The sequence below is a fragment of the Thalia democratica genome, chromosome 5 (genome assembly GCF_965202585.1).
Source record: "Thalia democratica chromosome 5, ktThaDemo2.hap1.1, whole genome shotgun sequence".
Taxonomy (NCBI): domain Eukaryota; kingdom Metazoa; phylum Chordata; class Thaliacea; order Salpida; family Salpidae; genus Thalia; species Thalia democratica.
The window spans coordinates 62,288,120-62,314,857 of record NC_139169.1 but is presented as its reverse complement, the minus strand read 5'-3'; the positions used below and the strand labels follow the sequence as shown (position 1 = coordinate 62,314,857).

General features: G+C 22.7%; 1 protein-coding gene across 1 annotated transcript; it reads left to right on the top strand.

The window, feature by feature from the left end:
• Window positions 1–22,682: 22,682 nt before the first annotated feature.
• On the top strand, window positions 22,683–26,232 carry LOC145837077 (uncharacterized). Its single transcript, XM_082944847.1, has 7 exons — window positions 22,683–22,835; window positions 22,918–23,094; window positions 23,602–23,661; window positions 23,884–23,976; window positions 24,470–24,598; window positions 25,672–25,747; window positions 26,034–26,232. The coding sequence occupies exons 1-7, from the start codon at window positions 22,692–22,694 to the stop codon at window positions 26,072–26,074; spliced, it is 720 nt and encodes a 239-aa protein (XP_082800973.1). The 5' UTR covers window positions 22,683–22,691; the 3' UTR covers window positions 26,075–26,232.
• Window positions 26,233–26,738: the final 506 nt, after the last annotated feature.

The window sequence follows — 26,738 nt, the reverse complement described above, 5'->3', positions numbered from 1 at the left end:
AATTTTTTAACTTTCATCTATGTGTTTTGTTTTGTGCTTTATTGTATATATATATATATATATATATATATTTAAAACTAAAAACTAATTGGGCGTGTTAATTGTTTTTAAGTAAAGAAAATAAGTTTGCTTTTGTAATTAGGTATAAGTAAAAAAGATTAGTAGATTACGTAAACAAAATTTCATGTTAAAAACTTAATTATAAAACTTTCACGGAAATTACATTTCGTAATAACATAAACAAATTTTTGGTACAAAAACATAAAAATAAGTACAAAAGATATAGAAAATTAAGTAAAGCATTTTGCTAATGCTTTTTCTAGTTTTTTGATAGGTATTTTGCTTTATGTTTACATGTGCTCATGAATTCGTTTCTTCTATTGATACAACTCATATTCTCCTCTAGAATTGCTAGGGCTTATATAAAACATAGTTTGCAGGTGGCTTTTCCTTGTCTGGTTTTTCGAGTTTCTTTAATTATTCTCCAAAGGAGTTTGTAGTGATTTTGCAAGTTTATTTTGACTGAAGAGCACTGATAGTAATACCACTGCCGAACTTTAGTTTTAGAATAAATTTAGAATCACTAAGTTGTTTACATGAAGCTCTTTAAAGTTTTTTAAATTAGCAGAGTTATATTAACTTATTTAAAGTGATTGAATATCAGTAAATTACAAATATATTTTTAAAGTTATTTTAATATTTCTTTTTTTGTGAACTTGGTTGGCTGAAACTGACTTTGTTTTATAAACACTTGTTTCTGATTCTTATTAATAATTGAGGTCTCCTTGTGGGTTAAAAATAGGACCTGAAATTAATATCTATCTGAAAATTAATCAATTTTAAATTTCCAAAAAGTTTTTACTAGTTATGTAATACTAAACGTATATTAGAATAATTCAATTAGTTAAGCTCACACAGCTTTATATTGACAAATAATGTTATAATATTGTTTAGATCAAAAAAAAGTTAACTTACTTTACTTATAATTTGTTTAACATTTATAAATTTTGTTTTAAAATAATATCAAAAACAATTCAAAAGTTTAACAGCCATGCTTATCAATAAATATTTTTATATAAAACTCTAAGTAGATTTATGCAAATTGTATATTTTATTCGCGACCGGTTTTGGTGGCAAGAGATTGCGACCTTTTCAAGCAAAAATAAAATATGAAACTGCATATAACAATGTTAGTTAATAATACTGTTGTTTAAAAACTTATTCATGCGTGAAGAATATAAACAAAAACAAAAATGTTGCATAATATAAAACTCTAAAATACTTAATATTTACCTTTATCGACTGAACAACATTAAGTTAATGTTTTATATTTTGACTAAAATCAATGAACTCGTTTTGATTAAAACGTTTGAAAATGCTTATGCTTTACACATCTTTTAAAAGTAACTATCTGTGATTAAAAAAAATTAGTCCAACTTAAACAATCAAAACCATCATACCTTGAGCAGACTTGTTTGTACTTCGTTTGTTTTCATACACAACACGCTGTTTGATTTTATTTCTTGACTGTATTCATTAATTTACGTATATTTTTTAATTAGAATAAGAAATATTCTTGTTTAAAATTAATTACAAACTAATTTTTATTTTTATATAAATATATTACACATCTGGTAATATATAACTAATAGCGGTTACAAAAAATTGTTAAAAAATAAAAATGGAAACAAACTGTCATTTAAAAATGTTAAAAAAAACATTTACGTATTTATAGTCTTTGGTGCAAATAACTTTTACATTTTTTTCGAAATAAATCGATAATATTCTTACTTTTAGATATTTTTTAAAGTTAAAGTATATCGAGTAGTAAAACTTCATAATCAAATTTTTGTTTTGCATTTATCAAATTAATCTAAGTTATTTAACTTTGAACTTTGATAGTAGATTCACTTCGAGTTCAATTGTTTTTAGTTTTACACATTTTTGTTGGAATTTGTATATTTTTTTTGAATGTATTGGGTAATAAAAACTCTTTAGTTTTTTTAATCAGCTGTATTTCTAAGTATTTATTATTTAGTTTCCTAGCAAATCGAAAAAAATAAAGTATCAAATACTTTATCTGTTCAAAAATTAAATAAATTCCTTACTACTTTTTTCAGATAGTTATTTTCACAAATATTCAGTTAATACTATGTTTTACACTTTAGGTAAGTACCTACAATGAAATTTATAACTTAAAAAAAATTAAACTATTTATAAACGTCTTTAAGTAAAACACAAAGTCGAAATACTTTAAAATGTTACACTGTCGTATTATCAAATAGAATATTTAAAAGGAAACACACGTGCATCCCAAGCAACATTTAAAATACGTGTTTGCTAAAAGTTGTCTCAAGTAACGTAGTTTAAAAAAGGATACTTGAGCAACATTTATTTTTAAAAAGATTAAAAATTTACAAAGCTTAACATTTTCAATAACCTTTTCATGAAAGTAAAAAAATTATCGTCTTTTATTGAAGCGCTTTTTATTTTTAAAGTTTAAGGGGTTCGAACTTTTTAATTTCCATGGTTTAAATTTACGTGAAAGTATTTAACACAGGAAACTTATACTAAGCTGTACAATAAAAATCATTACTGTATATTAAAAAATATTTACAAAGACAATTAAAAACTTTGAGAACGTTTAACTTTTTGTACTAGTTGATAATAATAAAGTAATAGAAAAGACTAACATTTAAACTAGTAATTCTACTCGAGAAAAATCTAAAAGTACTGTCAGATTTTAAACTATATCAACTTAGTAATCTGTGTTGGTTTTTTTAAATGAACAACTTTACTTTATCAAATATTTTAAAATGTTTCTATTTGATGAATAAACAAAACATTTTTTTTTAAATAACCTCTCCAAAGAAAGATTTACACAGGAAGCAGCTATAAGCAGAAGAAATTATCAATAAAATAACACTTATACCAGTTGTGCATACTATTGCTATTTGCAGTCTAAATTTTGACGATTTTTCAGATGGAAACTAAATTATTTTATTATTGTTATTATTAGTTATTTAAATTGATAGTTTATTTAAAAAAGTTATTCATATAATAATATTTAAAAGTTATGAACTACCTAAATTCAGTATAAAAATAAGTAACTTGTAGAATATAACATAAAAAACTTTTATATAAAAGCTTGAATAGTATTTTCCTTGTTTAAGCTTATTTTGTATTAGAGTCTAATAATTAGACGATTAAAAAAAAAAAGAAACCAGAGCAAAAATATTTTACATGAAACAAGCGTTTACTTTTCATACGTTTTAGATCTAATGTTTTGTGTAGATTTAGAAATTATCTATCTTTTATTTTGAAACTAAAAAAATAAAAAGTTCAAATTTTTACAATAATTTAATTTATTTTATATATTTGATTGGTAATTCTATTCAGAAACAAGTTTTATTTGTTGCAAAAATTGTATTGAATTCAAAAGCTGTTACAATCTTTAAAATAGTTAAAATCAAAATATAAAATACTATTATTTTCTTTTTTGAAAAATTTTACAGAACTTTGAGTTAATTTATTAAAACGAAATTGACTTTATTATACATTATATTTATTAGTTACTTTTATATAAATAGGTAAAAGTTGACTGTAAAATGACTTCACAAAACAAAGTATTTTTTTTAAACACTGAATTTTGTAGAAAGCTTATTTAATTACTTTTATTAATTTAGTCAAAGTACTAACGCATTGATAATAAAATGTCGAGTATAACTGAATAAAAATTAGTATGAATGACAAAACAACTCCTGCAATGCTAAATCCCATTAGTAATTCATTCTAGAAATTTATTTTGTTATAACTTGATTTGTTTAAATTGTATAATAAAACTTTTCATTACACTGTTCCTTTTTTCATTACAGGATTAAAAACAAAAATAAAGAAAACTAATAAGTTTAAGAAAATTTACTTTTTTGTGAGATGATGACTTAGACCCAGCAATAACTCCGAAAACTCCAGCAAGAAAAGGCTAAATATATTTTTTTTTTAAACTTCGTTAGATAATATTGAACTTCAATTTATTATTATTTATACATATCATATTTAGTTTTTTATCATTTAGTCCATTTATTAATGAAGGTTTCTTAAATAATATTATACTTACTTAAAACTTTTAACCTCTTGAAAATCACTATGCAACAACTTTTAACTTCATCTATATAACTTCTTAGGATATTTAGTAACTTTAATTTGAAAAAAAAAATATTTATAATGCTTAAACAAACTTTAAAACATATACCAATTATACTTTTAAAGAGCTAACGTTCTTCAAAACCTAATAAAAAACCATTGTTATAACTTTTTACTAGTCTTATAAACAAATTTTTATTTTACCCAGTTTAAAATGGTCAAAAAGAGAGCAAAGTTAATGTTGTTGTGTGTTATATGGTTGAATTTTTGTAGATTCCAAAATGGTAATTTTCTAAACTGTACTCTAATAGACTTTATTGATGTTCAAAAAACTGTTGCTGTTGTTGTTTTATATTGTCTTAAATTACGTTTAAAAATCAGTAAAACTTAAAAATAACTTACTAGAACAGAGCACCAAATACCAACCCCCCAAGACTCAAGACAAGTACATAGAGTTGTTGAGTCATAATAATCAGAGTATTTACCACTATAATAATCATCATGTCCATCATATTCGCGTTCTTCACCACAATTTTTAATGACGACTTCAGCAATGCTCATAAAAAACACATTAACCGAGAGAACTATAGTTGTAACCTGCATAGTATGTTAAAAGTTTTTGTAAAAAATCTAAATGAATAAAAAACTTGGTAGCTTTAAAGTGTTTCAAATTTATATTATTCTTTTCTCACCCCAAGACCATGAAGAGTTTTTTTCAAATACATATTGATTTGTTTTACCGAAGAAGTAGCATAACCTTTTTGATTTGAAGCCATTTGAATTTTAGCGTTGGGTAATGTTTCTCGAGTAGATTCACTAAGAAGATTTTGCATTTTCTGTTATTTTTAATATATAGAAAAAATATTTTTTGGTAAACACCGCAAAATCTTTTTTATAAGGAAATAATAGACATTAAAAAAGTTATTACATTAATTGATCAAAAATTTTTACGAACTAAGTTATATTAAAAAAAATTTATCATAAACGGTAAAAAGTTTTATTAGAACTGAAAATTCAAGCAGTAATACACAAACTATCTTTTTAGTAAAATTGAAAGCAATTCTTATAGTTGGAGTGTAAGAAAAAAAGCACTACTTTTTTTCTGCTTTTCAGCTTTTCTTGTAGCAAAAATTTTAGTTCAGAATAAATTGTTAACGCGTTGAATTAAAAAAAAAAAAAGAAATTATTATTGGATTTGAAAACATATTAGTTGGTATTTATGTAGTAATTTAAAAAAAATAACAATACGTATGTTTTCTTTTCAAATAGGTATTTCCCTATACAAATAGTATAGCAAAAATTTCAAATTTATTACATTTTGTATTTTTACGTTTCAATGATGAAATGTTATGATCAATTATTATTTTTTAGTACAAATATAACTTTACAATTAAGAACAAAGTTATATTGATTTTATTACTTTACAATTGTTAGTATCTAAAGCGATAGTAACAAGAAAACACGTAAGTTTACTTGTGATCATCGCTTTAGCGTGAAACAATTGTAAAGTAATAAGCTCAATATAATTTTTGTCTTAATTGAATAAAGGCTTCTTAAGTGTGAAGCTCTCTAGAAATTTATTGTTTAAATCTCAATACAAATATAACTTTAAAAAAAATTAAGCAATTTCTTTTAACATAAATTTTACACTAAACTGAAAAAAAGTCACGACAATTTATTTTAAAATAGTATGAATTACTACTACAACTTGTTGGAGGCATTAATACGTTTTTAACTTTTCATAAGTTACATAACTAAAAAAATTCAAAACTAATATGTTTAAAGATTTGACTAAAAATTAATTATCTAAAGATTTAACATTCCTCTTCTTGATTAACGTAATTATATTCAGTTTTAAATAAATATTTTACTATTGATTTATTTTTCCTGAAATATCATCATTAAAAGTACTGCGTGGTATTTAAATAATACGGTAAAGTTAATTTAGCAGCTTGTTACTGCCTATTAAAAAGATACAATCATTATTAACTTTAGTAACAATTTAAACACACATGTAATATACTTTTAAGCTAACAAAAACTGACTGTTTACCTAAATCAGTTCTATTAGCTATCTAAAAAACTATATTAGTTATTTAAGATTTTGATACATTATGTTTTATAGAATTTAAAACTAAATTATTAAACTACTTCTAAGTTAAATATTGTTTTAATAAAATATAAGTTTGTTTAAGATCGTGTCTGTATAACCTAGAAAATTCATTACTTAAAATTTACTACCATGTACGGGTTTAAAAGCGCAAAGTAAATAAGGAGTATCATTGTTTCTCTTGAAAGACTTATTTAAATTCTTTACTTTTGAGCTTTGTTTTGATATAATTTAATGAGTTTTTGTTAATTATACGTTTAGTAAATTCTTGTTTAAAACTTAATTTAAGGACTCACTATTTAAATGTTACTTTCTTAACACGATCAAAATTGTATGGTTTTTATATTTGTTGTGTTAGAAGAGCTTTTAGTCATCAAAATATACAGTTGTTATTTACTTTAGCTATTTTAAGGTATAAAAAAATATTATATCAAATTAAAAACGTTTTAAATTGAAAACAAAAAACAGCTTAATAAAAACAAAAGAACAATACTAAACTTTTAATAATAACATTTGATAAGCAACATTACCTTATAAAATTTTAATTATAAAAAATCCTTTATTAGTAATATTCATTAGTAAAATATGTTCTTCATATCGACCTGAAATTTATGTAATAAACCATCTTTCGACAAAGCACCACGTGACATTCTGCGGTCGAAAAATGTCACGTTTATTGTTTGCAGTTTAGTTTGATGCTAGTCAAATAATAATTTATGATGGCGGGATAAAAATCAGTTATTTTAACAATAACTCAAACCGTTTTTGTTAAGCTAATAAAATGTAAGTAATTCAGATAATAGTTTATTGTCGCAACAAGTTTAAAAATGTTATAACAGTTTTTTTATACTTTTTTAGATGGTTGTATGTTTTATCGTTACCTCAGTAAAAATATTCAAAGTTAACTAAGAAAGCTTTTTATTAAAATTTACACATCTACCCTACCTTAGCTACTGTAAAACTTCATTAATTTTTAATGAAAATACGTAGGTTTTTATTTATATCTTCATTGTTTTGATTTCCTTTTTTTCTATTTTAACACTTCAAACCATATCTATTGCTACTCATGAAGATTGTATTAAAGTTTAGTGTATTAATGTTTTTATACACCAGGATATTTGACCAATGTTTATAAGCGTTATTTTTTTATAAGGTTCAGTAAACTAACCATAGTTAAAATATAATAAACAAAAAAATAAATTGACATCATATAATTTTAATAACCTTGTATGTTTAGTTTGCATATGACCAATTAATACTACAAGAGACTACTACATCCAAATACTTATGAATATAGTTCATTGTGATAGCTATTTTACCTACCTTGACATTTCAATTTAAAGTTTTCAAAAAGGTTATTTTTACTTGTTAAAGAGCATGCATGTTTTTTTATCAAAAAGTATTTTAATTTTATTAAACTTTGAAACATCACTAACATAACATTTTATAAATAACCTAGGGTTTTACATTTACACCTAAACTTATAACTTTTTTGTAACTAGAAATAAATCAATTTTTATACATATTAAAAAATAATTCTCATACTTTTAATGAAATATAAAATAGTTAAACTTATTGTTCGTTAACTTTTTGTTGATTACTTTCAATTCAAAGCAGCATCTTAGTAGATATAACTGAAATAAAATCACATTGAAATGAAATTGTTTAAACGTTTAAGATATAAAATATAACATAAAATCTAAAGTAATTTTTAAATTTAAATATTACTTAATTTAAATGCTAAAAAACATTACTGTTGACTGGTAAAACTATCAAATTAAAGTCATACTAAAACGAACTAACTGTAAAAACTTAAAATCTTTCAAAGTTAACAATTTTTAACGGTAAACAGCAATGTTTTTAAAAAATTAACATTTAGTTAATTTTTAAATGTTAAGTCTGTAATTTTATTGTTTTTTTCGAGTTGAATTTAAAAAAATAAAACTTAAGGAAATCAAAAATACTAAAAAAACTAAAGAAATTGTTTAAAATTTCTTATTATTTAAACTTAAGGAAAACAAAGTTTTTACGCATCTGCTTTTTTATTGTTACATCTAAGTACAATTGAAAAAAAAAAATTGTTTCACTAAACTTCTATAAGTATGAACTAAACGATTTCACACCTGAAGAAACCTGCATTACGTAATTATAATTCAAAGATGTGGCTAAACTAAAGTCTACAAATAATTTTTAACTTTATACACAATCACCCTTATATTTACATCTTTAAGTTGGAATTTATATCTCCAAATTTCGTGAATTTTTTCATGACCAAAACTATTTAATTAGCCAAAAACAACAATAAATGTAAGTTGCTTTTTTTTCCAAAAAAGCATATTGTTTTGCTAGTAATAAAAAAACTAAGTATGTTCTAAACTTTTTTGTTTAAAACTGTACTTCAAAGATTACTAAAGGACCAAGGATTTTAAGTAGAAATCAAGATGTTTTAAAATGTGTTTTATTCGTACTGTTTTTTGAGAACGATATGAATATAATAAAAGTTGTGGTAAGAAAGTGCATTCTTTTTATGCATTTAAAATAACCCCACAATAAATGTTTTGATATCAAGAAGTCTAAAACAGTTGTAAAGAATTAAGACAGTTTCAAAATTATTTATATTTAGTAACTAATGTTAAACTTAACTGGTCAAAATAAAATATATGTTACTTACTTTTCGTAAGTTCGTATTTCGCCGTTTTCATCTTTTTAAGTTATATTACTACTTTTAGTTTTAGCTGTTTACTGTTAAGTAGTTGAGTGGTCTTTAATACTTTTTAAACACTAGATACATTCAATTTTATACTGATAACTAATAACTTTGCTATAATCGTCGATGACTGCTGTGTAAAATAATTTCGTTGTTAAACAAACATTTAATATTATATGATTCAACAATTTTCTATATCTTGTACTTAAAGAAAAGTATTATTATCCTATATCTAGATCGGAATTTCATACTTTGAAAAAGAAAAACAGAAAAAAAATATGCACTTTATTAATATTATACTTATAAATCCATACATAGAGCTAATTTAAAATTAACTTTATTATGTATGGTTTATAAATATGATAAACTTACAGTTTTTTATTCTTGAATATCTAAGTTAAACTTTCATTATAAAAATTATGTTTAACATAATAAGTTGTTGAATAGTTTGGTTTTGGTACTGATTTTAACTAAAAAGTTTAAACATATCTCACTCATTTTCGAAAAAAGTTTATTAATTAATTTCGTTTAGCTCTCCTTAGAATAATATTGCTAAAAACTATTAATATTATAGAGTAATAATAAGTTGTGTATGAACTTTATTAAATTCAGTTTGTAAGATAGTAAAACATTTTAAAATAATATCTAAAATGATTTATACCTAGTTTAATTAACTTAGATAAATCGTTAGTTAGATTTCTCTAAAATATATTAGTAAAACAACTTTTTTTTTTAAATTGATAATAATTTTTTTTATTAATTTATTTTTTTTACATACTACAAACTGTTAGTAATAAACTTAAATATAACTTTCAATTATCAAGGATTTAGTTGTAATAAGAAAATTTTAGGATTTTCGTTTAATAAGCTAAAATAGTGTATCAAGTTGAATAAACTGACTATAACTACATTTAACATAAAAATAAATGCTTAGCTTTTTTTATTGTTTTTTACTTAAATACTTTGAAAAAATACCTTTGAGTTTGTTAATAAATATAAAATAGTATTTTTAAAATATTTCAATATGTTATTGCATAAACTTTTCATAGTTAAATTCATTTTAAGAAAAAGACAAATAAATAGGTGAACACTTTACAATAGATCCTTAAATTAAACTTTTGCGAATTTTATTTACTTAGTTACAAAATACTTTCATTAAAATAAAAACGCTTAATGAAACTATTTAGTATTTGCACAAATAACCTTATTATTGATACAAAAAAAGTTAGATATATTGCCTTACAATTTATATATGGTAGTATTTATTTGTTAACAAAGCTTACATTAAGTTTTAAATTTAAAAAAAGTTAGATAAATAACAGTTTAAACGTTTACTTAATTTATTCATGTTTTTTTCCAAAGTGTTTCCGAAACATTTTAACCAAAAGTGTTTGCGTTAAGAAAAGTTTTAAAATAAAAGTAAAAAGCAAGTTTTTTTTTTATCTTTTATAAAAGTCCTACAAGGGTTGTTTTTTATATTTTTTGAATAATTTATTTTGTTTGGTATTTAATTAACTTATATATAGCAAGTTTCGTCATAGTTAAATGTAAAACTCATTGTGACAGCTTATAAATACTGTCTGATCTGTGAAAAACTTACAGAGAAATTAGTGTTTTTCCAAGTATAGCTTAGTTTTTTATATACAAATAATTTTTCTTGTAGTGATTATTAACAATTGTTTTAATTTTTACTTTCTAAAAATAAGCGACAATGCAAAATCATCTCAGCGAATTTACTTAAGAAATTTTACCAAACGCAGAAATAGAATTGTCGTCTAATAAAAACAATCATGCTACTTTTTCTGAAGTAAACGAAAACTCAAAGTATTTAAAGAAAACAATTCGTCGTTTAGTGGTAAAAAATAAATTCTTATAGAAATAAAATTACTTTACAACAAACAAATTTTGTTTTTTCAATTTTTTTTCAAAAATAATAATCTATTGTGCAGTTTACAATAATAGTTCTTTCTGTTGTGGTGTTTCTTATGAGCGTTGCAGAAGTTGCCATTAAAGCTTGTAGAGAAGAACGTAAGTATAATTACGATTATTACAGTAATCAGAATTATTACAATTTAACAACTGAATGTTATTCTTATGCTTCTTGGGGAGTTGGTATTTGGTCTTCGATTTTAGTAAGTTATGTTTCATTTAAACCGACTTATACATCATTCAAGATGATCTAAATCAACAAAATTAATGTTTAATAGAATATTGAAATATATTATACCATACAGTTAAAAAATTATTGTTTAGTAAAACGTCGCTTAAAATATATTAGTATTTGTCTGATTTTAGTGGTTAGCAATTATTTTAGATATAGTTTTAATTTATAGAATTATTTTTACAAAGCAAGAGTTATTAAGTATCTTAATGATTGAAGAGCATGATTTTTTTTGTCAGTTGTATAGTAGTTTGAAAAAGGTGTTATATATTAGTTAAAATTTAGTACAAGTTAATAAAGTTTTTATTTATTTACAATTTCATTAAACTACTACAATCTCTAGCAAAACTTTATACTTTATTTTTATACAGCCTTTTACTGGAGGAATTTTTGGAGTTATTGCTGAATCAAAATCATCATCACAGAAAAAGGCAAGTGTGAATTTAACTATTAACTGTTTTTTTAGCATGATGAAAATAGCTTAAGAAAATTAATTAGTTAGGATGTATATTTAAGTTTAGTTACAGTAATAAAAATTTGTGACAAAACGTTTCACTAAGTAAGCGCTTGTTATTTCTTATAGAAAATAATATTTTAGAATGGACTATTAATTGGATTTAGCATTGCAGGAGCTTCAATGTCTAATCGTAACTCAATCAGCTATAGTATTTGAATATCCTTTGGTTGGTAATTTAGTGTCAGGCTTAAAAAAATGGTTTATTCAAATTTTCAACAAACTTCTTTTTTTTTTAAATTATTTAAGAGTCAGACTTTATTAAGTTTAATAAGTTTATTTTTTATTTTATGTTGCTTAATCTTAAATTGTACAAAAACTTTTCAAAATATTTTCAAGATATCAATTTTTTTTTCATCTAACTTGTTGCAACAAACAAAAAAACAACCTAAACCATTAGAGTTTTAAGTAATATAGAAACAAAAAGTTATTAGTTTTCTATATAAATGTCAAAGTTTAGCTTAATATCATTTTTGGTAAGACTTTCCAAAGAAGAGAAATAAATAAATGATTAAAAATGCATTATAAAACAAACATTGATTTTACATCCCTTCGAGATTTAGTACAATAACTCATTAAGCAAATGTTACTTTGCTTTTTTTGTATATGTTGAGAGCTATGAACTATGTTTAAACATAACAACTAAATTTTCCTAAGAACATTTTTATGTTAAAAAGATCTAAGTGTAAATAGTGTACGACTGTAATTTTCTTACATATAAATAGCTTTGTGTTTAAATTTTTTGATTTTATTTTACTTTAAGAAAAAAAAACATTTCAGTATCAGTTTGAAACACCGGTAGAGTATGAACTTCAAATAGTAATATTATGCACGACTGGTATCAATTTCGTATTGCTGATAATTTCTTCTGCTTATAGCTGCTGCTTGTGTAAATCCTGCTGTGGACATGTTACTTGATTGTATTAGTTATCATATTAAAGAATTATATAAAATACAAAAACTTTAGTGTTTTAGGTAGTTGTTGTCCAGTAGTAAAAGTTTAAATGCTTTATCAGTTTACTTAATTGTATGAAATAGTAGTATATTTAATATTAAGTTTGGGTAAAGTAAATTGTTTGTCTTTTCTTTAAGCATGACAATAGTTATAAAAGTTAATATAAATAAAAAATATTTTAATATCTTTAAATTACTGTTGTATATAGCTAAAATTAAAACGGTTACAAACTAAATTAATTATTGCTTTACATAACTTAGCTTTTTTTGTTGTTTTACTGCTTTTTTACAATAAGAAATTTGAAAGAATAAAACTTTTTAAAAGTAAGCATAAAAAACGCATAGTTTAAAAAACTTGAAAAAAAAGACTTTTGGTTTATGAAGTTATATCTAAAGCTCATGACAAACTGATAATTCTTTTAAACAAATTAATATTTCAAACTATTTACCAAAATAAAACTTGTAAGAATTATGTTCGTTTGTTAAATTTTATTGTGATTTATTGTACTTTTGTACATTATCACCTTTTAAACGAACTGAAATTATCAGTTTATATGTCAACTATATTAAATTATATCTAAATATCGTCTCCGCGTTTTCTTAACGTTAATAACATTGACTATAAATGACAGACAAGCGAAAATAATCAGTTTAGAGAGCAACATAGTAATAAAGTTGTGTCTAATAGATAATAATATTTGATAATTAATTATTGAGGAACTATTTTAAATAATAAAAACAGTCGAGAAGGCAAACTGAAAATTGAATTGTATACACATATGTGTCTGGTGATCCAAATCAACAAGATACTAACCAAACAATACCACCAAGTAAGTTATTTTTTTATTAATCAAGCTTTAATTTTTTTTCTTAATCTGAGATTAATTATGTTATTGGTTTCACAACATAAACTGAGTTTTATAAAGTTTTAAATAAAATAAAAAAATTTAAAATGACATTTGTAATGAATGACAAATTTGCAAATTATATTTAAAAATCAACTAAAAAAAAGTAAATTTAATGAAATCTAAACAAACTTTTAAATAGTCTGGTCAGGTTTTACTAAATTTAGAGACAAAAAAGAATTACTTAGCCACTGCATAACTTTAAACAGTTATAAACAATCGTAATTACACTCACGAAAACTAAATAGCTTTCCTCGATCAACAAGTGTGAGATGAGAAGTGTGTAACTAAATAAACAAGTTAAAACTTCCGACAGAATTTCCAACTCCACCATATAGTCAGTTTTATTCAAAACCACTAAGGAAAGCGATGTTGCTATTTGTTGAATATAGTTACACAGTTTTTATTCTGTCAACATAATCACACACAGATTTTAAACTAATACAATTATTTAACAGTTTTTGTTATTTAGTTTAATAATATTAATTAGAATTGGCTAGTAAAAATAAAATAATTTTTTATTTTTATTTTATAATTTTAACTTATTTTTTTGACTCAATTGATTCTCTAGCCTTCGCATATCTTAAATTTGTTATTATACGTTTATTTTTTCACGTTGAAAAAAGAATATTTTGTTAAAAATATCTTTTTCTCTCAAGAATCTTTAAAAGAACACAATAATGTGTTTTATTAAAAAGTTTAGTTGTTCTTACAAAATATTGTAAAACATACACATTATTATTATTATTTTTTGATCGAAGTTACTATTGTGTACCTTTTGTATTTGTTCTTGTTCATCTGTTCAAGTTTTCTTTAGTATTGATGTTAAACTTTTTGTTAAGTATTAATTATAACTTGACTTTTGTAGTAAATACTATAATGAGTATTTTTACTTATTTTATTAAACTTATTAAGATTTTTTTACCTTAAACTTAAAAAACTGTGTATAATACTAGTAAAAATGACCAAAAAATAAAGCTATTTAGTACATGAAAATGTTTTATTAAGTTTATATTTTAAATAACGATAACATTAATCTAATTAAAATTTTTTGACTGTTGTCAAACCTAAACAAAAATTAATATTCACTTAAAATTAAGTTTAAGCTAGCTAATTAAAAACGTTATATAGAATAAAAAAACATTATTTTCTATGATCATTATTTAATAATCAATGAAATAAAACATTGTTTAAACCGGAATAATAAGAATTTTTTAAATAAGAACTTAATTATTACTGGACTGTAATGTTTTTGTTTTATTCAAAGTTTTAAATTTTTAAGGTTGCAAAATTAGTTTTTAATAATACTTTTTACGCGTGCAAAATAAATATTGATACTGTTAATTTCTTTATTATTCAGATATTTCTAAGTGTTTTTTTTTTAAGTTTATTGTTTTATGACTGTTGTTTTAATTCACTTAATACTCTACCTGTAAATAAAACTTAACAAGCACTACTGTTCTATAAATAGTTGTTTTAAATTTATATTATATATGTCAATATAATCCCTGTAAACACGTGTTTATAAAACTTTACTGATATCACGTGGTTAATAAAACGTGCGTTGTAACGCATCAATGATTTTATACTTCAGTTCAACGCAGTGTTAAGGAAAGTAATTTGTAACATGGCTGTGTACAGATTTACTTTGTTATTTTCTAAATTAATATGCTTATAGATGGGTTTCCTGCAAAATATTGTTGAGTTTTTATGTTTAAACAGTTTTAGAAGTAATAAGTTAGTTGTAGGACAACTCATGTGCTTTTGTCATAAAGTTAAATTAAACACTAAATAAAATTTAGCTGTATATAAACAGTTATGAAGTTTTAATTATTAGGTATAGTTAAGTGAATTTTTTTTTCGTTAAATGTTGGTTTAATACCTATATAATAACTCATAAACTAGAAATAATTAATATAGTAATTCTAAACAATACAACTTAAAGTTTAACAAAAATAAAGATTTAGAAAAAATTAAAACGTTTCTTTTTTGTCTTTGTAGTTTTTTAAATTGTACAAATACTTATTTAAAGTGTAGTGTTTATAATATGCATAGCTATCAAATGTTTTACAACTTTAATGTTAAAATTTAACAGGCTCATAACATTTTCCGGTGTATAAAGTATTTTTTATCATGTAATATATGATAAAAAATATTATGGTATATGAACCACAAACCACAGTTTTCGTGTTTGATTTATGAAATTTTAATAGATATGTTTCAATAAATCCTTAATACTGCACGGAAACGTAAAATTTAATTTAAGAAGTACCGAAAACGTTTATTATAAGATAGAAGACAAATTTCAGAAAATAACCATTTGCCTTAAGAAAGTAGTTTAAATTTATAATAACTTGATGTGTGGGAGACAGTGATAACATGAAGAAATAAAATAAATATCACTTATTTAAAAAATATTAAAGCAAGTTTAATGAATAGATTATTATTACAACTACCATAAAAAGGTATGCTATCTTTAATTCGTTGTTACAAAGAGAAGTTTTTAAATTTTTGTATGTAATTAAATGGTTTTTGATTTTTACACAATAAAGTTTTTAAATAACTTTGATACTTTTAAGTACTTGCAAAATGCTACAGTTTAAAGTTTATTGTGTTTAAAGATTTTAATTTAGTTTGTGATTTTAACACATGTAAAAAGTTTAAAACTGATTATAGTTTGGATTTTTTCAAACTGTGTTCTAGTTGAATTTAAAAATTATCACTTGAGTAAATCGAAAACGCTAAATAAGTTCTAAAAATTTTTAAAGTTTATTTTATTTAAACTTGAGAAAATTTTAACTTTTTACACGTATACTATTTTAAAAATAAAAGTAATTAAAATAAACGCATTAAACTGGCTTAGTATATTTCTATAACAATAAAGTGAATGTTTCCAAATCTCTAGAAACCTACGTAACAGAATTTTTCTTTGAAGTTATGGTTACGGTATATCTCTTAATAGATTTTAACTTTATACACAATTACTTTTGTTTTTATATTTTTACGTCGGACTTCTTCTCTCAAAATGCTTAAAAAGAATTTTCTGATCAAATATATTTACTTTGCAGAAAGTTGATGAACAATAACTGTAAACTGTCTTGTATTCAATCAAAACTATAATCATTATTTAAGCTTTAAAAAAAATTGATTCATTTTAATTCTTTTTGTTTTAAATTTTATTTCTTATTATCAAAAAGTATTAAATGTTTAAATTAGGGATCTAGATGCTTTTAATTATTTTTTGTTATTACTTTTTTAGTTCCAGTAACTTATATTAAGTATTAAAAAACAACATGTCGCTTTTTTAAATTAACTTTTTAAAAAAAACATATTTTAATGTCAAGATGCGTAAAATAACTAGTTAAAAACAAAGATAATAATTATTTTTAACTTACAACAAATAATAGTAATGTTAACTGAAGGAACATGTATAAAAATAAAGTTAAAATTAGAAAAAAAAAACGGATTTGTTTAAATTTGTTTAAGAGATATAATTATTTTTTACACTTTACAAACTTATTTTATGTGTCACAATAGATATGGTTTGTTGTGGTCAAAAAAAAAGCAATATTATTAACCAAAATAAATATTCATGTATGCATTAATTAATTACAATTTTAGCGTAATAGCTAAAAATATTAAAGAAAATAAACTTGAATACTACCATAAAGTTCTAGTAAAGCACACGACTACTTAATAAAGTTTTAGAAAACGATTAAAATAACTCTGAATATTTGCATGAATCCCTTGCTTATCAAAATCGTAAGCTATGGTCTAAACTACTAATTGCTTTTAAATTTAGCTTTTTTTTCGCCATCACAACTAGCAATAAACTGCGACTGCAGAATGCCACATGGAGTTTTGTTAATGGTTATACAGTTCAGTTTACTGTTACTTATTATATATAAGACTCGAACCAAAATTGAACAAAAGACTATTTTATTTTAAAACTGATCGAGCTAACAAAACGTAGGTAGGTTGATTAGGTCATCAGTTTTTGATGACTTTAAGACTATTTAGGTCTACTCTTTATACTTTTACTCTACTTATGATTACTATACATCTGATGACGAAAATTAACATTGAATTATAGTTAAGTTGATATAATTTTAAAACAAAAAGTTTAATGTATATAAAACTTATTTATGCTTTATACCTTTACTGTTATTTAATTTCCTCGTAATATATTCTACACATTGTCAACTATTTCTTTTTAGGAAAGGAAACTTAAACATATTTGATAAATATATTTTAAAATTCTCATTTAAAAACTATATAATAAATCTTAAGTTAGTAAATAGTTTTATAATTAGTAACACTTTGTTTTTGTTTTTTGTACTTAGAATATGATACATTCTTTTTATAGTGCGTTTTGTATTTATTTAAGTATTTAGGTTGCTATAATATACTTAAGGTTTAATTTCAGAGAGTTGTTATAATTGATAGCTAAGAAAGTAGTAAATGCTCACTAAAATGTAGTAATAATTTAAGTTTTTATTTTGTTGTTTTGTTTATTTTAGATTATTTTTTTATGTATTTTAAAGTTAAAGCTTTAATACTAATATAACATATCTATTGATACTTCAAAATAGCTAAAGTTAATAAGTGCTGTGTAACCTAATACTATATTTTTCGTTTACACGCCAGAAACATGACCATACAAAATTCGTTGTATTTAAAAAAATTATTGAAAAAAATAACTTAAACAATAATACAAGAGCGATTTAACTTTTCTACTTATTACTAGATTTCATTGAGAAAAATTCCGACTTATTTTGAAATAAGATCAAAGTTTTTCTGACTGAAACCTAATAATAAATAGAAAAAGTTAGTTCTACATTGTATTATTAATTTAAATATCCCTGTTACTTATAAAATCAAGCATTTTTTAAAATTTAACACAAATGTTTATAAAAATATTAACTTAAAACACTTTTATATAAATAAAAACTTAGTAAAAGTCTATAAAAAAATAATGTCATATTTTAATTTACGTTATTAAATCAATACTTTGGCTAAATATTTTATAAATTCACTCTTTTATATACTAACCTTATAAACTATGAATTAATTTTAAATGTATGCGACATTTATTAGCATATAATTTAATTTGTTTAATTAGTTTTAACCAGTAGTTATTACGGCCTTCATCGACAAAGTTGAGATGTTTCGCGCCATCAATAATAATTAATGAACTTTACTGCAAGATCAACAATAACAGCATCCGAGACAAACTACTACTTAAGCCCGCTTAAGATCTCAAATGTGGTTTCTCGCGACTATGCCTGCCTGATGAGTCCTAATTAGAACGAAACCGGTCGTAGGTTGTCTCGGATGCTGTCGTCGTTGATCTTGCGGTAAAGTTCATTAATTGTTAATACATATTTAGTTAGTTTTGAAAAGACTACAAAGTAAAAATTACAGTTTTTACAACTGGTTTTTAAACTAAACTATAGTTCTTATCAAGTTTAGTTAAGATATGTTTAATTTAGAAAAAACTAGAATTTTATTAGATATAATATTTTATTTAAATATCAATGTTTACACATGAACATTTTAAAATTGACACGTATAAATACAAAAACACATAAAAGAAAATGTCATGCAACTTTTTATGGTTATTTCTATGGTTAATTTTCTATGGTTTTGCACAAAACATACATTAAGTGAAAGTGATTTAATGGAAAAAATACACATTTATCATGAAAAAAATTTCAAAGCTGTTTACAAATTTTTCTTGTTTATTTCTTAAGTATTTTCATTTTATTCTGACCAAATGTATTTGCTTCAAGAAAAGTTGAAAAACTACAGAAAAAGCAGAGTTGTTCAATATTACTTAAAAACTATTAGGTTGTTTTTTTCATTAAAATATACTTAACTTAGTATAGCTTTAAGTTTTATAAGTAGAGTATCTTAATAATTTTAATTTTAAATAAAACTAGCTTTAACAGTTATATTGTGTTTAAACATATTTACTTTCTAAAAAAAACTTGCTTTAATCATTTTATATATTTAGCTTATAAAAAGTTAATGCAGTTTAATGTTTTAATTCTAACTAATTACATTGACATACTTTGTTTTAAATTTATTGTTTTAAAAAAATTACAAAGTGATAGATACAAACTTTCCAACTGATTTTTAAAGTAAATTGCGGTGACGTTTGTTGAGTTTAGCGTAAAAAATATTTGCTTTATAAAATAAACTAAAAAACTGTTTTAAATTTGAAGTTTTTCGAAATGGCGGAATTTACAGATTTTTTTATATTGTTACTTACGTTAACAAAAACACAAAAAGTAAAAAGACATTAAACATATTTTCATGCAACTTTCTATGGTGTTTGCTATTTTGCACAAAACATATATTAAGTAAATACAATTTAAACGTGAAAATACATAAATATCAACTAAAACGTTGTCAACTTTGTACATAATCTTTCCTTGCTATTTTTCCAAAGGGCTTTCATTTTGCTCCAGCCAAAAGTATTTGTTTTTAGAAAAGCTTAAAGTATTTGCTTTAATTGGTTTGGCAAAAATGTAAGTTTTTAAACTTTTGTTCTTAAATGATATCGCTTTCGACTTTTACATAACGAGGATTTCATAGAAGTGCTTGCGAAACACCACGATTTAAAAACTAATGTATTTAAATCGCCAAAAGTAGCTTCTAACTTTATACAGGTACAAACCTTAAAACTGATAACAGTGGACTTTATTGACTTTTTTAGTCTTGAATTTAATCACTACTTACTAAAAATACCTAAATTGTTAAATAAATGTTAAAGTACTGTCTAAAAGTTCACATTACTTAAAGTAAAAAAAAAATTAAGTTTTTACACATAAACTTTTTTTATTAGTAAAAGTAGGTAAAATTAAAAAAAAAATGTTTCAGTATATTTCTATAAGGATCAAATAAAAAGTCTATACACCTCAAGAAAATTACATTACGTTGTAACTATTCAAAGTTGTGGCTAAAAACATTCTTAATACTTTTTACCTTTTAACACAATTACCCTTATTATTACATTTTACGTCGGAACTCCCTTCTTATCATGCGTGTAAAATCAATTGTTACGTCAGTTATTAATGTTTTTTATTAAAAATATGTATAAAAAAAGAGTTCAATACACGTAATCTGTTATAATAAAAGTACAATTTACATACATTTAACCAAAAATTATAATAATTTTTTTTAAATTAAAAACGATGGAAAAAACATACGCTATTTTATTTTTACACTTTAGACTTAACATTTAGACTTATATATTTTTTATATACATTTGCTAAAGTCTAGGCGTATGATGATGTTTATTCTTGTATTGTTGTTTAGAAATAATTAGTTATTTTATCGTTTTAAAAATTGTATAAATTTATTGTTAAAAAAACTAGAAAAACGGTTTATAAATATAGTTGAATTATTTATACCATAGAAATAGCAACTTTTTAATAACTTGTATATTTTTCATTTTAGTTAGTTAAATAAACTTATATAAATTATTATTTTTTTTTTTGAAACTGTATTAATTAAACATTTTTTTGAACAATGTTTTTTTTTCTTTCTAGGCATTAACAGTCTGTTGGTAGTTTACTTGACCATATCATTTGAATATCATGCATTTAAATGTAACAACATAATGACGTTAAACTAAAGAAGCTCATCAAACTGACTTTTACTACGATTGAAATAAAAATGATCACTATTTTTCTTATGTTAAAAAAAAAAATATTTTAGTTAAACTTTTAATAAGATTACTTTAAACTCTTTTATAAATAAAGTTGTTGACTAATTATAAATGATTGCAACAATATAAATATAATGTATTTATACTACAAACTTTAATTCATTTAAACATTTTGTAAAAGTTCATAAAATAACGTATAAAAATGATACAACTGGTTGTCAAACTAATCTGTAGTGACTCTTATTAAGTTTAGTTAACAAAAAAAAAATTTTAAATACTAAATAACTTTAAAGACTCACATTTTGTTTGCACACTGATATTTACACACAAAGGTTTTTACATTGATACGTATAAATATAAGTTGAAAAAAATTATAAAAATTTTAAATATAATGCCATGCAGTTCTTCCGTGTAGTTGCTATTTGTGCACAAAACATGCGTGAAACAATTTAAAAGTAAAATAATACAAATATCAACCAAAGTGCTTCAACTTTGTACTCAATTTTTCCTTGGCCTTTTTCAATTCATTTCATTCCGACCAAAAATATTTATTGAAAAAAGCTGAAAAACAAAAGAAAAAAGAACTGTTTTTCATCTTAATTGAAAGTTGTAGGGTTTTTTATCATTTTATTAAATAGATACTTTAATTAGTACAGTTGTAATTTATAAAAATAAGTTTACTTAACACTTTTTGTTTTTGATAAAACTAGCTTTATAAATTATTAATATTTATTTAAACACTTATTTTTTTTAAATAAATGCTTTATACTTGGTTGTATACTTAGCTTATAAAATAATTAGTGCATTTCATGCCTTAAAACTAAACCGTTATATCGATCAACTTTATTAAAAAAAAACAGTTATTTTCAGAAGATTCAGATTCATATATACAAAGTTTACACTTTGTTTTTTAACTAAACTACATTGAAAATTGTTGAGTTTAGTGCAAAAAATATTTGTTCTCAAAAAACAATAAAATTACTTAAAAACAAGTTTCTTAAAATTTTAATACTTAAATATAAGCATTTTAATATTGATGCGTATAAATACAAAAAAAAAATCATATTGACGTATAATTTTTATATGGTAATACTTTAGTACACAAGTTATACATTAAGTAGTTGTATATTGAAAGAATACGTTTTCAACTTTGAACACTTTTTTTTGTTTATGTGTTCGATATCGTTCAAAGTTAATCTGACCAAAAGTATTTCCTACAAAGTAAAAAGTTTAAAAACAATAAAAGGAATGTTGTTTTGTATTACTTAAAATTTTTAAGGTTTGTTTTTGACTTTAATTTAAAATATTTAAATAAGTACTGCTATAACTTTTCAAACATTGAGTTTCAAGACAAATTTAACAAGTTTAAAATAAAACTAGCTTACATGCAGTTATGATTTACGTATGTATTTTAATTCGTACAAACTTATACATAAATGATGTTTTTTCACTCCAAATAATTTCTTTTTTATCTAAGAGTGACTACCAAAAACTTTTGTCTTTACTTATTAAAAAGAAGCAAAATGCACAATCATCTTAGTGAATCGACTCAAGAAATTTTACCCAGTGAGATAATTGAAATGCCTTCTATTCAAAATAATCACGGTAGTTCGTCTTCAGTAAACAAATATACAGAGTATTTTAAGAAAACAATTCGTCGTCTAGGGGTAAGAATTGTATACTAAATATAACTCAAAAAACTTTTAAAATACAAATTACTTTAACAAAAATTATTTATTTATTATGCAGTTTACAACAATAGTTCTTTCTGTTGTCTTATTTTTTATGAGCATTGCTGAAAAAGCTATCATAGCTTGTAGAGATGAGAAACGTTACGTTTATTGGTATGATTATGATTATACTAATTTAACAACTACATGTTATCCTCATTTGTCTTGGGGAGTTGGTATTTGGTGCTCTATTCTGGTTAGTGTTTGTAATTAAATCGATTTAAATTGCTACTTTAAAAAATAAATATCAACTTTTTATTAAACACAAAATAAGTTTACCTTAATACACTGAAAATAAAACTTTAGAGCTGACTTAGAATGTAAAATTTTTTACGTAACTTAACGCTTTGAGTTTGTTTTTGTCACTGTTTTTAATAAATACAAGTTGAAAACAATGTGTTCGAAAATTAGAAAAAAAAAATATATTGCGTAACATCTTCAATAAGCTTAAAACATATTTGATCTTGAAAATTTTCGCGTGATTGGTTTAAAATTTAATTTTAGCTATTAATTTTTTTTAATAAAAATAAGGTTACTAATTGTCAAAATGTTTTTACAGATAGAATTATATTTTGTTAAATGTTGTTTTAAATTTGTAATATCTATAGACTAAAAGTTCTCCTTGGTTAAAGAATCCTATAATAATAACCTAATTAATTTTTAATTCTCTCTAACATAGATCTAAAATTTATTTTTTGTTTAGCCTTTTCTAGCTGGAGTTTTTGGAGTTCTCGCCGGGTCAAAGTCATCATCACAAAAAAAAGTTAATCTGCAAAGTTATATTCATTACTTTTTTGTGCTGTTTATTAACTTCTAGAATAAAAAAAAAACCATAAACAAATCAAGTGTTTGACTTCTATGTATTAGTTTAGATTAGGTATTAATAATTTAGAAAACTAAGTATCGATAATAATTTTCGCTTTTAATAAAATAGTTCTACAATCTTAATAAAAATTAATTATATATGGTAATAAATAATTTTTAGAACGGACTTTTGCTTGGATTCAGTAGCGCTGGAGCTTTAATGTCGTTTGTTTTAATTGTGCTTCAATCATTTCTAACCAATGAATATCAATTCGTTAGTAGTTCGATTCCTTAATAAAAAAACAACTTAAATTTTTTACAACCTTTCTATTAAGATAAAATTATTGAGTTTACTGAAATTTGTTTAACTTTTAATTTGTTTTTAAGTGACTTATGATATGTATTTCATTTAAGCAATCTTTTTTTCAATTATATTTTTTAAATTTAATAAATATACTTAGTGTTATTAAAATACAAAAGCGAACTTTGGTAAATTTTGTATAAATTTTTCTCAAATTTTTAAAAAGTTATACAGAGCATCTAAATTGGAGCATATGTTTAGTCTCAATTTGTTTTATTTTTAACATATGTCACTTTGTTTTTTTATAAAGTGTTGAGCACACTTTAGACAAAACTAATAAATCTTTAAATTTTCGTATAAACATTTTATGTTTTAATCAAAGAATTATTTTTTGTACAAAAAAATTTAAACTGCTTGTTTTTTAAATCATCTGGTTTTAATAACTTATAAGAAAAAAAAATTTCAGTATCGGTTTGAAATACCGGCAAAGTATGAACTTCAAATAATAATATTGTGCACCACTGGTGTCAACTTTGTACTATTGATAATTTCTTCTGCTTATGGCTGCTGCCTGTGTAAATGTTGCTGTAGACAGGTAATAAACATTTTATATTATTATTTTTACCCATAACGTAAAAAAACATTATTTTTATAATATCACTAATTAATAAAAACAGAAACTGATTAACAAGTTTTGAAATTATAAGGTTTTGTTTGTTCTCATAGTATTATGCTTACTTAGTTTAATTGTTTAGTTTCAATTTTTAATTGCAAATAATCTTTTTAAAGAAGGGAGATAAAAACGTAAAATACTTAAAAAAATTACTTAAATGTTGTACACAGTATAACAACAAAAAAGTTTCGACCTAATGTTTAGTTTACTTTTTCTTCCTTTTTTTTTATAAGTAACCAATCACAAAATGAAAATTAAAAGTTTGAAAATTTGTATGTTTAATCATGGAAAACCACATTACAAAACGAATAAAAAAAAATTGATTTGGTTCTATAAATAAGGCTTTCAAAGTATTCAGCTAGAAAACTAGAAACAAACATAAATTTTAGATATTGTGTGGATTTATAAACGACGTTTCTAACCGACGTAAAAAGCTTATTTTTTTACTGATATAAGCTATAATTTGTAAGCATAGTAACTTTTTATTGAGCTGCTATAAAATTAAAAAAAAAATATTGAGTGATTTTAAATAATAAATAACAAGTAGAAATAGTAAATTGTAGTCTAAATGTAATGGTTATAAAACAAAAAGCTTTTCATCCAATGCGTAAAATAAAAATTACAGAAATCGAGTTGAAACAGAAGCCTTAGTTTAAAAATAATATTAGTTTTTTAAATAATTAAACTACCAGTTTTCTTAATTCTTTTATGTTTTTACATACTGTAAAATTAGTACATATATTGTAAATTGATAGAGAAAAAGTTGTAGAGTAGTTAAACGTAGCATTGATTATATACACTCTAATGATTAACATTTAATTAACTTGTTTACCCGTACTTTTATTGCTTAACAAGTTTTTTAACACTTTGATATTCTCTATTATTTTTGCTGAATGTGTAGTTTGTTTTTGTAACTAAAATAAAAGTTGGTAAGAAGTTTATTAGAAAAAAAAGTTTGAATTGAAAATTTTTACATGTAAAATAAATAAAAACAGTTAAGAAGTTCAGTTGAACAGCGAGTTGTATATACCTATGTGACTCATGATCAAAATCAACCAATTCCTAAACCAGGTACACTATTTTTTTGACTTTTATTAGGTTTAAAACTTTTAAAATTTAGACAAAAAGAACTTTTACTTTTTCTTATAATATAGTACTGCATAATTCAAAATTTAAGTTATATGTTTTTTTTTTCGATTTCTTGAATATATAGCTGTTTTAGCGCTGCTTTTTACTAAAAATAAATGTTTAACTTAATTTAAAATTAATATACGTTAAATAATCAATGACTTATTAAACATACTTCAGTAAAATCAGTTTACCAGTAATTAAATTAGAAACAGTTTAAATATTCCAGGTACTATTTATAATCCCAAAGGAAACCACACACTCAATTAACAACAAGAATTAATAAATACATTTGAGCACGTCATAAAGATTTGAATTAAGCTTTCCAAGTTTATAAAAACCCATATTTTACATGTTCACAATAAAAACAGTTTTACATTAGTATACTAATGTTGATTATAATATACTTTTTATTTGAATTGTTGTATATCGCTACAAAATTATGTTTTTTCTGTCTTGTAGTCCTAAACCTTTTTATAGATAACAGTTTGAATCTATAAAAATAACGAAATTTACATAACGTTTATTAAAATTTTATGAACATTTATTTTACTCTTCAATTTGGTTTAGAAAACAACTAAACATAGTTTTATATATAATTTACTTAAACTAATTAAAGTTTTGTTACAAATTATCAGCCATAAAATATCTTTATTTTTTACATATAGTTTTGATTTTAAACTTTTAAAAAGAAGCAACTTTTACTTTTGTCTGACCATTATGAAAATTTATTAATAAAAAGAACATGATTAAACTCAAAGTTTTTTTTTAAACTGTTAAACTTTTTCTTTAAATTGTTATACTTCATAAAACATTATTTTATCATAAGGGCATAGGGGGAATTACACCTTAATTTATACAAGTCGATCTTAATTTAAAGAGTTTTATCTCAGCTATCAGACATATTTAACAGATTGAAAAAATTCAAAGTAAC

Excerpts from the sequence above, each read along its gene's own strand:
- LOC145837077 (XM_082944847.1), top strand. The coding sequence starts at position 22,692 with ATGCACAATCATCTTAGTGAATCGACTCAAGAAATTTTACCCAGTGAG. Across the intron at positions 23,662-23,883 it reads AGTCATCATCACAAAAAAAA|AACGGACTTTTGCTTGGATT; the intron begins GTTAATCTGCAA and ends AATAATTTTTAG. Across the intron at positions 24,599-25,671 it reads GTAAATGTTGCTGTAGACAG|TTAAGAAGTTCAGTTGAACA; the intron begins GTAATAAACATT and ends AAATAAAAACAG.